The sequence below is a fragment of the Triturus cristatus genome, chromosome 10 (assembly GCF_964204655.1).
Source record: "Triturus cristatus chromosome 10, aTriCri1.1, whole genome shotgun sequence".
In the NCBI taxonomy this organism is placed as follows: Eukaryota; Metazoa; Chordata; class Amphibia; order Caudata; family Salamandridae; genus Triturus; species Triturus cristatus.
Window position 1 is genome coordinate 609,983,216 of NC_140593.1, and position 14,379 is coordinate 609,997,594.

Below are 14,379 nucleotides of genomic sequence, written 5' to 3' on the forward strand. Positions count from 1 at the left end.
ACCCAGTTGGCTAGGACAGCTAGGTTAGAGAAGTTTAAAATGCACATGTCTTACTGGCCGTCGCAAGACAGCCGGCCAAACAGACATGCACACTTTAAACTATGCACAGGCAACCCACCACTGCTCCCTGTTGATGCTGCCACTCACCAGGCCCTGCCCCAAACTGACACTCGGTTCCGGACGAGATGATGAAAAATAAAATGGTAATGAATCAGCTTCATTAGCATTTTAATTTTCTCCTCTGGGGCTTTTTTAGTGGGGTGATACTTCTCCGCTATTATGGCGGAGCCACTCCTGTCTGAATCTTATGGAAATAATCCAACAACACCCTACTGTCAACTCCTCTCTGTGTTACCACTCCTCTGCAATATGCACTTATGTGCAATCTTGTTCCTACATACATCAGCTCTGGTGGTAAAACTACCAAATTGCAATAAACAAATAAAAATACCTTAAGAAGCTGACAATCCGATTCAGTCTCCAGCATCCACTCCATTTTATTTTTGGTCTGAATGTCTGCTGTCACACTGGCTTTGCAGCTTCCAGCTTGGAGCATGATGACACCTTCCAGGGTGGAACCTGTGCCAGCAGAAAGCAGTATGGAATTTTCAGATGGCACCCCTATCTTACTGAGTTTGGGAATGGAATGGTTCAGCGATCCATGAACTGTATATTTCTGGTCACAGGAGCTTTCAAGGTGAAGAGCAGCTGCTTTGCCATCAAGCTGCAGAGTTGTGTTCATGCTCAGATTGCAGGTGTTGGCATAGAACGAGCCTTCAGAGACAATATTCTGTGAAAGCCCAATCGCCTGAAAAAAAAACATGAACAGTATGTGTGGAAACATACACACTACATTATTTACTTTTTTACATTGAAGTACTACTACCAACTAGATCTGTTTTTGGTGCTTGAGTAAGATGGGGTATGCAATCCAGACAAAGTATCAATTTGGATGGTATGTCATAGCGGCCTGCTTTAATATTGCATCCAATACATAGCCAACCACTATGTCACAAAGCAATTATACACATACTATTCATAAGTTTAGCTATATTTACCCTGGGCAGTATATCCAGGAATTAAGAAAGGTAATGATATGGCTGCCTTGGAACACTAGATCGATCGGTTGCATTCAATATGTGATATTTTCGTTATGTGAAAAACTGCCTGCAACATAGTGACACCGCCACACCATTAATTTGTGCTTGATTAAGATGGTCTTACACTTTTAAGGTCAGTGTAAGATAACTGTACAAGTAAAGAGAACAACTGTGTTTCTGACTGTTTAGCTCCACTACATTTTTATCAGGCAAGTGTTTGCGAAATGATATGTTCATAAAAATATCCAATTCATTGAAATATTTAGTGGTTCTCTTCCTTAAGGTGACATGTTGAATATAGCATATTTATTTCACACTGTTTTCTGTGGATAATCCTCTATTCCTTAGATAATACCAGCCTGCACCTATACAGATATTGGGTAATCCCAAATATTTTATGAAATAGTTATCAATTTTCCTCACAACCTAAATATATAGATTCCTGTCAGTCACACAAAATAAATCAAGGACCAGCAGAGGGTCAAAGCTGTTTTGACCAGAACCAGTATGATTAAACCTGCTGAATATCTGAGGTCCAACTCTGATTCTAAGTCAGGGCAATAGTTATTTTATCTAAATGCATTTAATATACTTCAGTCAGCCTTCTATGCCAGGGCATGAGAGCAAGGCCAACTAAACTCCAAAAGTGGCATGAGCACAATCCATGAACAAAACTATCAACAGAGAATAATGTGCGAACAGATGATTTAGAAGGACACAATAAATTATTTGAATCATGTGCAGATCCTCAGGATTAAAATAGGCCTAAGCCCAGATTCTGAACACTGTCATGCATCAGTGTTGCGTGACAGGGAGGGAGCGGGAGAGTGCCATATTCAGAGCAAAATTACACTCTCCTCCCCTCTCCCTAGCGCCAGTGCTGATTTCAGCATGCCTTAGTCTAGCATAGGTTTTGTACAGGAAGGATATCCTCCCTGTATAAAATACTATGCCTAGACATGTCCAAATGCATGTCCTACTTTGTATGTGTGCTGACAGTTAAGCACGCATGCAAAGTCGGAAAGGCACAGATTTCTCTGTTTAACGCCTGCTTTTCAGTGCCATTAATTTTTGGCGCTAAACCTTCCCCACTAATGTTAGTTAGTTAGGGTACGCCCGTGTAACACCCCCTTAACGCAAAGTAACGCAAAGCAGCAGTGAGCACTGCTTTTCGTTACTTCTCTGAACAAACCAACACAAATATTTATTTGCATTGCTTTGTGAATCCCAAAGCGGGTTTAGCATTGGGTTAGCTTAAAAAAAGTAACACTGACCCAACGATAAACCTTTCTGAATCTGAGCCTAAGTATTTGAATTAAAGTGCTATGAAAACAAACAGAGCTTGTCAAAATTAAACAGTAGTTTAAATCTCACCACAAGGTTGTGGTTGGAAATCTCAATAGAACAGGTAAGTGGTCCAAAGTTTATAGTAATAAAGTATAATATAATCAGGATTTTAGGTAGGAGTTTCGAGAAAATAAGAAAGTATCTCGTCAGTGGGCGATATGAAACAGCTCAACTTTGCTCTTTGTGGGGACTAACAGGCTGAACAAGTAGTGAAAAATAAAGATTGCCTTATATGAAATTGGAGATTGCTAATCTAAGATTAGGTATCTATCTGACATATTAACAAATTATAGATGTGCTGTAATGAATCAGCTGGACTGTGAAAGAATATCTTGTGCTCTTACACTTGTGATGTGGGAACCAAGGATTATAACTATCTAATTTTTTATTGAACAGAAACAGCAATTAAAACCATCTCACAGCCAGAATGAATCAATGCTGGCAGTTACTAAGAGATGCAAATCTGTCCTCCTGTCTTCCAGACCGACAGTAGCTTCAGTCCAGATAAGGAATAAGCCCATGAGTGAAGTTAGATGAGATGGAAGACTCCTGATTGATAATCAGTGTTGCGCTAGAAAAATGCTGAAGGAGACAATATGCATGGAATGGTAGATCAAGAGTCGCTGTTGATGTAAACACTGAAGTTATATCCCTGAGCCAGAATACAGAGGACCTCATTGACTAACAATTTGCCGTGGTGTCAAAAAAGAAGGAGATTTTCTGACACTTTCCTTCACTAGTCTCATAGTGTTCTCAGTTTCAAATATGTAAGGGCCACAATAAAAATTGACATTTATAAGCTTCAGGAAAAAGAATGCGAGGTGCGCTGGGTACGTTAAAGACATCACATTCACGTTTCATTATCCTAAAGTAGTTAACTGTAAATAGAGTGATCAGCAGCAGTTGAAAGATTATTTCTGTAATAAACTGAACCACCAGTAGAACAAACATTTTTTATATAGTTATGAGAAAAGATAGTCTTACAGCTATTGTAAGCAAGGGCCAATCTGTAGTAGTCTTTATATGTGCGCTCCTTGTCTTGAGATTCTAGAGCTGAACTGAAGGGAGACGCGGAGTGAGGAGAAGTGGACATTAGAGGAGGAGCAGAAGAGGGAAGCTTCTATTGTACTTTACCTGTAGCTCAGAAATAAATATCTTAAAGGTATACCACCTGCGTGTGCCTGGAATCATCGTGACCTAACTCCCTCGCAACAATGGTGATGAGCAGACACAGGACATCAGGAGCAGATGTGAGGTGAAGTTTACGGCTAGAGGCAATATTGGAATGAAAGATTCCTGCTGTAGGTCAGTTACTACAATCCTTGAATTGTGCCATGGTAGGCTGTGCCATCTGACTATGAAGTATCGTAGATTTACTTTCCATTTATCGGTACGGGTGTGGGACCGCAAGAGCACGGTCTGGTGAAACACTGTGCGCATTCTAACTGTGTTATTGCGTACACGTCAGTTGAATGAACACTCTGCTCTTTATGTTTCTCCTCACAGGTTCATTGCATACAAGAGCGTCCTGGGCTCGTTTGACCACCTCATACCCCGTGGCCATTGTCTAATGGGCTTTTTAATTTCACTGTATTGTTTCATGAACTGAACCTGTTTTTTTATTCTTCGGGTGGCCATTTTGAAACAGGTTGTCTTTCTCTTGGATGGATGTATAGCACATTAATTTTATGAAACTTTACACATGTGCTATTAGGATCTGTCAACAGCATATGGAGAATTATTAAGAATTTACTACAGCTGTTCTTAATGACAACTGTGACTACTTTGTGTTGTGTGACAATTGACAAAGGTGACTACTTTATTTATTTTGTGTGATCTGAAAACAGGGGTTACGTCATTTATTTTAGTTTATTTTGCTCACAATGTCAAGCATAGTTCCTCCACCATCATTCTTACCGTCGCTAGGACATCAATGGACTGGGAAACATGGAAGGATAATTGTTGGGTATACATGCAAGTATTAGAAGAAGATGCTTGTAATCCTAAAAGGAAACCTTCTTTACTAAAACGCTGTGTGTGTGCTTTTGAGTGAAAGGATTTAAGAGTTTACCTAGACTAGAAAGACATGGTAACATTACATTGGCCTGCTCTAGATAAATTCTATGCTAAATGTAAAAAAGGCACATTTTAGTAGAGCATGTAAGAGTATGGTTCATAAGAAGGTTACTTTTGTGGCTGACGATGACAATTGCGAAGGGGCAATGTCAGAATTTGAGCCCAATGTCATGTTGAGTGTTGAGGATAACCAAGTCAACCACAAAAATAACAATTTTCCATCTTGTGGGTCAAACTTAATGACAAACCTGTGACTATTTATGTTGACTCTTTGGCATGGTATAGCGTTTTGAGTATAGAAATTGAGGGCATAGGGCATTACAATCACTGGTGGTTACACTGGTCATGAGGTAAAACTGCAAGGGTACTTCTGGGCAAATGTAGAATTTTCTGGCAGGCATATTTGTGGGAAACTATATATGGCGGAACATGGGCAGCCATTGTTAGGGTGACCACATCAGGAAGAAACGGGTATTAAATTAGACCATAGAGCTGATCCTCCAGTTTACGTTAATTGAATCTATGAGATGTGATTTATCTTCCAACACTAATAGAGAGGTTTTGGAAGAATTGAAGGCTAGTTTCTGCGTTTACTAACAAGTTGGGTGGATATAAAGGCTACGAACATAGTATTATTCTAAAGAATGCTGTTCGAATTAAACTTTCTGTAAGAAATGTTCCACTCAAATATAGGGGAAAATCCAAGGACATTTTTACCAATTTGTGTAAAGAGAAAATAATTGAGTCTGTTGGCTCTCCTTGGGTGTGGCCAGTTGTCATTTCAATTATATCATCTGGGGACCTGAGACTATATGTACTGATGTTCATAGTCTCAATGAAGCGATTGGGATAGAGTCTCATCCGCTACCTAATCTACATGAAATGATACTACATTAGATTAGCAGGTGCGTCTATATTTTCAAATCTTGATTTAGCCACTGTCTCTCACCAGTTTCTATTGGCTAATGATTCTAAATTTCTCACAACCTTTATTACACCAGAGGGTATGTTTTGCTATTGCAGAATGCCTTTAGGACTGGCCACTGTAGCTTCAGTTTTTCAAAGATTAATTAAAGAAACGTTGGAGGATGTCACAGGTGAAATTTCATTTCAGGATGACATATTAGTATTTGGAAAGGATATGTCAGACAATGACAGAAATCTTAAGAATGTGTTAACAGCACTTCAGGAGAAGGGCATTACTTTAAATTATATAAGTGTAAATTTTACAAGCAAGAAGTAAAACACATATCATTTCCAAAGTGGACATAAAACCTAAACAATATCATGTCTCTGCTAGTAATAATTCTCCCAAGCCTACATCCAACGAACAATTGGTGGCTTTTTTAGGGTTAACAAAATGTTTCTCCAATTTTAAACATGATTATGCAACCAAAAGAGGAATCCTTGACATCTATACTCATGAAAAATGAGAAATGTGTTTGGGGTCATTGCAAGATGAAGATTTTGAATCCTTCAAGAAAGAAATAGTTCATGTTCTGTGCTTGCAAACTTTTGAAGTTGGAAAATAATGTGTTGTGGGGGTGGATGCCAGTAATTGTGGTTTGGACTCTGCTCTAATGGAACGCAATGGGAAGAGAGAATGGATTGTGTCTAATGGACCTAGAACATTTTAACACTTCAGAGAGACATTACTCAGTTATTGAGAACAAATTACTACCACTTGTTTGCGGAGTAGAGTATTACAGCATGTTTTAGTAGAGCAGTATAGGATGTTTTTGTTGGGTACCAAGATTACTAGAAGAACTGAACATAAGCCATTGAATAACATGTTATCAACTGGTGGTGGTAGGTCTATGAGAGCAAGGTTGGCAAGGCTTGCTTCTAAACTGAATAATTTTCAATATAAAATGAAATATATGCCAGGATGTAGGAAGCAAAGTCCAGTCCTTTCACTCCCAGGACAGAAGCAGGCCAGCACAACAAAGCAACCAGCAGAGTGTCCGTCCCTCCTACTTCATCCAGATCTTCTTCCTGTTAGAATGCCCCCTTAGTCTAGAAGTGTTCTGAAGTTGTGGTGTCACAGCTCCAGTACCTATACCAGTTTCTGCCTTTGAAGTATGCAAACTTCAAAGGAAAGTCTCTGATGTTCACAAGATCCTGCCTTTCCCTGACTTGGCTCCAGACACACTACAGGGGAGTGGACACAGCTTTGTGTGAGGACAGGCACAACCCTATTCAGAATCCAGTGACAACTCCTGCCACCACTCTAGCTAAGGAAGAGCCATCAGCCTAGGGATGGGCCATCAGGATATGCAGGGCACACCTCGCCTCCCTTTGTGTGACTGTCTATAGTGAATGCTCAAACACCCTCCCTCAGATGTAGATTGCACAGGTAGACGGAGGCAAAAAATGTTAAAGCAAGAAAATACCCACTTTCTAAAAGTGGCATTTTCAAACATGCAATTTAACAACCAACTTCACTAAAAGATGTACTTTTAGATTGTGAGTTCAGGAACCCAAACTCCAAATCTCTATTTCTTCCCAATTGGAAATTACATTTGTAAGAGGTTACAAGGCAGCTCTAATGATAACCTATGGAAGACATAATTCCTTTCAATAGTGAAAATCAAAATTAGCAGTATTTCACTTTCAGAACATATAAAACACATCAGTACATGTCCTACCTTTCACATACATTGCACCCTGCCCCTGGGGTTGCATTTGGCCTACCTTAGGGGTGCCTTACATGTAGTAAATAGGAAAGTTAGGGACTGGCAAGTGGTTACACTTGCCAGGTCGACATGGCAGTTTAAAACTGCTCACAAAAGGCTACTCATATGGGTGACACAATCAGTGGTGCAGGCTCACTAGTAGCATTTGATTTCCAGGCCCTGGGCACACACGGTGCACTTTACTAGGCACTTACTAGTAAATCAGATATGCCAATCACGCATTACCAATTACAAATACCATTTACACATGGAGTACTTGCACTTTAGCTCTGGACAGCAGTGGTAAAGTGCCCAAGGTCCTAAAACCAGCAACAATGACATGCAGCACACCTTTAAAAACAGGAGGCTGGAAGTAGAAAAGACAAGGGAAAATCACACCAATGATGCCAGATCAAACATGTGTTCCCCCCAGCTGAAAGTGGGGAGAGTTACTCAGTCTCATGGAAGTTCTCTTCACTAAGGCGGAAGAACCTGGACAGACCATCAGCATTAGCTTGTTCTGTGCCAGTTGGTGTTCCACCAGAAAGTCCATTCCCTGTAGGGACATGGACCACTTCAACAGTTTTGGGTTCTCACACCTCATTTGTATCAACCATCTGAGGGGCCTGTGGTCTGTCTGAACCCGGAAATGAGTCCCAAACAAATATGGTCTTAGCTTATTCTGCGCCCAGACCACAGCAAAAGATGCCCTTTCAATTGCTCTCCACCTCTGTTGCCGGTGGAAGTAGCCTCCTAATAATGAAAGCTACAGATTCATCTAGGCCCTGTTCGTTCCACTGTGAAAGCATGGCTCCAACACCATGCTCTGAGGCATCAGCCTGCACCACAAACTACTTAGAGAAGACAGGATCCTTGAGCATGGGCGCTGTGCACATTGTTTCCTTCATGGTATCAAAGTCGTTCTAGCATGCCTCGGTTCAGATCACCTGACGTGGCTGCTTCATTGAAGTCAGCTCAGTCAAGGGGGCAACAATGGTGCCATACCCCTTGACAAATCTGTGGGAGTAACTGGTGAGACCTATGAAGGCTCTCACCTCTGTATGGCTCTTGGGGGGTTCCCAAGCCAGAATGGTGTCAATCTTGGGATGTAGGGGCGCCACCTGCCTGCTTTCTACCTGGTGCCCCAGGTATACCACATACCCCTGCCCTATCTGGCACTTACTGGCCTTGATAGTGAGGTCTGTCTTCTGCAGGGCCTTCAGCTCTTCCCAGAGGTGGTGCAAGTGGTCCTCCTAACTGGAGCTGAATAAAGCAATGTCATCCAGGGAAGCAGTACTGAAGTCCTCCAATCCAGCCAGGACCTAGTTGTTCAATCCCTGAAACGTCGCAGGGGTGTCTTCAACCAAAAAGGCATGACCCTGAACTGGTAGTGCCCTTCTGGTGTTGAGAATGCTGACCTCTCCTGTGCGCCCTTGATCAAGGCAATCCGCCAGTACCCAGACTTTAGATCAAACATATTGAAGACCTTGGCAGCTACCAGCCGATCAATGAGCTCAGCAGCTTAAGAGATGGGGTGTCCGTCAGTCTTAGTGACAGCATTGAGCCCACGGTAGTCCACACAAAACCACAGTTCTGGTGTGGCACCAGGCGCAGAGGTTTGGGAACCAAGAACATTGGGCTGGACCAAGGACTGCTGTAGGGCTCAATCACCCCTAATCTTGGGCTTCACTGGTGGACTGTCCCCAGTGTCAATGTTATGAGTGCACCAATGGGTGATCCTGGGGTGAGTGAAAACAGAGTGGCAAACAGCCCCAGCAACTGGTGACAGTCACTCTGCAGCTCCAGGGTCAGTGTAAGGGAGAGGATCACAACTTCTTCTTACCCATCCTGCTCCTTGGCAGACAGGAAGTCGGGGAGATGTTCACACACCTCTTCCATACCATCATCAGTGGTCAAGAGCATTGTCAGCTCAGACCTCTCAAAGTATTGTTTGAGGCGGTACACGTGCAAGACCCTCTAGGGGTTCCTAGGAGTCTGAAAGTCCACAAGGTAGGTGACATCACTCGCGCTCTTTCACCACGTATGGGCCAGAACGTATTTCTTGGAGTGCATGGGGCTCTACTCGCTCCATCACTCACACCATCTGATCAGGCTGAAACTCAACCAGAGTGCTATTCTGTGGACGTTTCATGTACCCATGGCTTGCTACAAGGTTCGCTTGTGCAAGTTTCCTGAAGCAGGCTGTCTGGTTCCCGAAGGCCAGCATGTAACTGAATACATCCTGGATTGCTTTCAAGGAGCTTCCTCCAGCCCTCCTTGACCAAGCCGAGAGGTCCTCTCACAGGGTGCCTATTCAACAGCTCAAGAGGTTAAAGCCAACCTCCTTCTGCAGTACCTCCTAGTAGGCGAAGAGGAGGCATTGCAAGAGGACTACCCACTTATGCCTTACGGGTTTTGACAGACTCCTACTCATGCCTTTTAGAGTACGGTTGAATCTCTCAACCAACTCAATACTCTGAGGGTGGTAAGGGGTGCTGAATTTGTAGCTCACTCCACACTCCTGACACATGGCCCTCAGGTATGGTGACATGAAGTTGGTACCCGGTCAAATACCACATCCTTGGGGAAAACCACAAGGGTAAAGATCCCCATTAGTGCCCCCGCCACAACGGACGCCGTCACTGTCCTCAGAGGGATAGATTAAGGGTACCGGGTAGCATGGTCCACCAAGAACATGATGAACTGGTTGCCCATGGCTGTCTTGGGATCCAGAAGTCCCACAATGTCAATGACCACCCGCTTGAAAGGGGTGCTCACTACAGGGAATGGTTGGAGGGAAGCCTTACATCTCCACCTACTCTTGCCACTTGCCTTGCAAGTCTGACAAGACCTACAAAAAATAATCTGATTGCCTTTGCATTTGAGGCTAGTAAAAGTGGGTGGCAAGCATGTCAAAGGTCTTGCCCTGTCCCAAATGTCCTGCCAAAGGCACATAATGAGCCAAACCCAGTAGCAAGGTTCTGAAGCACTGGGGTACCACCAGCACGCTAGTTGCCCCAGGCTCAGCAACCTTATGCTCACTATAAAAGAGACCATTCTCCCAATAGAACAAATGCGATTTGGACTCTTTGCCAGCTGCCTTATCCTGCTGCCTAAGACCCACAAGAGTAGGACACATCTTCTGCTCCACACAGAACTCTTCCCTAGAGGGACCCCCTTCTTACTGCCGGCGGGTCAGCCCAGGTAAGTCTCCCAGTTCAGCTAGCCTGGGGATGGGCCATCAGGATATGCAAAGCACACCTCAGCTCCCTTTGTGTGATTGTTTAGAGTGAATGCACAAACAGCACAACTGGCACCCTCCCTCAGACATGAATTCCACAGTCAGGCAGAGGCACAAAATGGTAAAGCAAGAAAATGCCAAAAGTGGCATTTCCAAACACACGATTTTAAAACCAACTTCACTTAAAGATGTACTAATAAATTGTGAGTTCAGGGACCCCAAACTCCAAATCTTTATCTCTTCCCAATTGGAAGTTACACTTGTAAGCGGTAACAAGGCAGCTCCAATGATAATCTATGGGAGAGATAGGACTTGCAATAGTGAAAAATGAAATTAGTAGTATTTGACTATCAGGACATGTATAACACACCAGTATATAACCTACTTTTCCCATACACAGCACTCTGTTCCTGGGGCTAACTTTGGCCTACTTTAAGGCTGCCTTACTTGTAGTTAAAGGGAAGGGTAGGGCCTGGCAAGTGGTTGCACTTGCCAGGTCGACATGGCAGTTTAAACCTGCCCACACAGACACTGCAGTGGTCGGTCTGAGACATGGTTGCAGGGCTACACATGTTGGTGACACAATCAGTGGTGCAGGCCCACTAGTAGCATTTTATTTACAGGCCCAGGGCACACATGGTGCACTATACTAGGGCCTTACTAGTAAATCAGATATGCCAATCATGGATAACCAATTACAGATACCATCTACACATGGAACACTTGCACTTCAGCACTGGACAGCAGTGGTAAAGTGCCCAGACTCCTAAAACCAGCAAAACCGAAATGCAGCACAGCGTCACAAACAAGATGCCAGAAGCAAAAAAAACAGGGGAAAAACACGCCAAATATGCCAGGTCTAACACCCATGCTTAGGGACCCTTGAGAACCAATCACCTGCTTTGTTGGTTGTAGAAATCATTTTGTTTCAAAACCATCTTCTTCATGGATTCTTTTATTTAGGGCTAGACTATTTCAACTAGATGTGTGGTTTTATACTTCAAACTGTTAGATTTATGACTTTGCTTCTTAAAATGTTACTTATATGCATTGATTTTCGATCTTTAATACAATAATCAAATTATCTAAAGTTGTCTGAGTCTTATTGTGTCTAATGTTCTTTTTGCAGAATCTTTGCTTTTTTTAAAATGTATTAGTTACACTGGATAGAAACAGATTTTTTTCAAAACATCAGGTTCTTTTGCTGTTTTTCCATGTAGCCACAGCAGAGCGTTTGGTTTGTATGATTCTTGTCTGACTAAACTTCTTTAGGAGGTTACAATTGCATTACTTTATTTTTACTGCATGGTTTGTAGAGTATTATACCTGAATCTGATCACCAATTTGTGAGTTGGCTACCAATTATTTGTCCTCATTGGGTAGCTGACAGTTAGACATCCTGTTTTCTCACCCTTCACTATGATAGAGAAAGGCCCATCGGATGACCATTGCCTCTGATTTGTAGTATTGAACCACTCGTATGGGCCTAATAGGGGTGTTAACTGTCATGTTCGTAAGTGTATTGGCTTATGCTGCAACAGCACTGTTGATCCTGGTAATAATGATGCCTAGTGAGGCATTTCCCAGTTAATGTCCCTAAACCTCTAAATAATAAGAGTTTGCCAAATCAAATCTACTCTAAATCTGCTCTTAATATCTACAGCCTTTGCTTTTTCAGCCGATTTAAATGTACTTGCATACATGTAGCTGTGGAAACATTACTTTCAGTGTGATTTACTTAAATGATCTTTCCGTGGCAAATGCGCACAAGATGAGTTCTTAATGTACCTGGTGCCACTGCACCTTCAGAAATATAGGGCCTCATGTAGGTAGCTAAATACCGGTCGGTAACGGCCGAAATTCGGTAAATATCCCGTTACTGACCGGTATTTAGGCATTTGAGATGTAGGAGGCATGATTTAAGGATTCGGTAATTTACCGAATCGGTAATGGATCGGTAAAATACCGAATCGGTAAAATACAGATTCGGTAAATTACCGAATCCTTAAATCATATGTAGGGAGCACTCAAGTGAGTGTTTCATTGTATTCAGGATTCGGTATTTACCACCAAATACAGGTTGGTGATAAATATCGAATACCTTTCAAAAATCTATTTTTTGCTGTTTTGACAGTGCCATGTGGCATACATACATGCCCTTAGGGCATGTATGTGCGCCACATGTGCACATATGCAGGAATCAGGGGTGCAACAGGGTGTCAATGTGACACCCTGCTACCCATGATTATGCTTCCCCTATTACCAATTCGGTATTTACCAAATCGGTAATAGTAAATGGCTTCCCATTCATTCCTATAGGCCTCCAGGCCCATAGGAATGAATGGGAAGGGATGCATTATTACCGATTCGGTAAATACCTATTCATAAATACCGATATTTACCGAATCGGTAATAATTACCGATTGTTTACCTACATACTATTTACCGATTCATAAATACCGAATCGGTAAAATTCGGTATTTATGAATCGGTAAATAGTATGTTACCTACATATGGCCCATAGTGCTCTGTAGAACCACAGCACCGGTGAATCTCTAGTCAGCAAACATCCAATCTCTACTTTCACATGTTCTCTGTACAACTTTGCATTGTTTAACACTACAGTCCATACTAACACAGACTAAACGGGTAAAAATATAGTTAAAACATTAGCGGTTTTTCATTTCTACCCTAAATGCCCTCGCCTAATGGACCTGCGACTATGGTACTCTGTGACTCATTAAAACCGAGACACTTTCTGCCCTGATATTTTCTCAAACATAACTTTTGTTTCCATTTTTTCCATTTTGACACATTACGATTCACTTCATGCATGCGTAGAGTCATGGACAAAGGTGTGCATCACGTGGATGATGCGACGTTTGCAGCACACTTTTTTTTCAAGTGGTTTCTGTCCAGGTAGCATTTCCATCCCATGAGTACACCTATTCATGCATTACCAGTATATGCATTTTTGACTTTCTTTCACCCACCTCTAACAGTGTCTGGTGTATACTACAGATGCCAGATTGTCACAAGCTGAACATATATACTCAAGTTTATAACTCAGATTAAACATAATGCAACCAGAACCTTAGCCTGTCCCTAACTTGTGAGTTATTGGTGCTGATACACATATTTGCCCCAATTATACAATACCTCTGCCTATTTTGGTAACAGGCACATCTTGGACACATAGAAATATTTGTATGTAGATGAAAGAGTAGTGTGTTCCAAAGTATTGAAGCAAGATAGGATAAAGAGCTTCAAGCAGTAGTCGATTTCAGAATACGCGGTATCAACAGGAAGACCTGAGACCTGGGAGTATGGTCTGGTATATAAGTAATTTAGACTAAACCCTGTGGGCAGGGTGTACTGACAAGAATTGATTTTAAGCCATACATAGAATTTGAAAACACACTCTAAAATACCCTGGCAGCTAATGCAGTTTATGAAAGGCCTGCTTTGTGTGGCATAAGGCAAAAGGCAAGTCAGAGAAGCAACATGGCAGGGTATACTGAATTCTGTGTAATCTGAGCAGGAGATACTGAACTTTTGGATTTACCCCAGTCAAGCGCGACCAGATGCCCCTGCATGGCACTTTATGCTTTTAAGTACTATATTGTAGTTTACTATTGCAGTTTACTCTTTAAAACTTAATATCTCAAGTTATACTTATTGGATGCTTGTTGTTTTGGACTTGTTTAACTCATAAAAATATTCTTTATTTTTCTAAACTGGTGTGGAGTCCTTTTGTGGTGTTTTCAATGTGTTACTGTAATTTAAGTGTTGCGCAAATACTGTACACATTGCCTCGTAAGTTAAGCCTGACTGCTCTGTTAATTTAGGTTGTGTATCTGACTTACATTGACTAGGATTGTGCTCCCTACTTGGACAGGGTGCAAACCTCTGCCAACTAGAAACCCAGGGCATTATCTAC

General features: G+C 42.1%; 1 protein-coding gene across 1 annotated transcript in view; it reads right to left on the minus strand.

The window, feature by feature from the left end:
• The window catches only part of APOLTP (apolipoprotein lipid transfer particle homolog), a 1,292,669-nt gene that overhangs the window by 390,460 nt on the left and 887,830 nt on the right, over window positions 1-14,379 (minus strand). Inside the window, exon 44 of the mRNA XM_085632129.1 lies at window positions 452-808. Within this exon, the coding sequence (XP_085488255.1) occupies window positions 452-808 (357 nt within the window). The remainder of the gene's footprint in view (window positions 1-451; window positions 809-14,379) is intronic.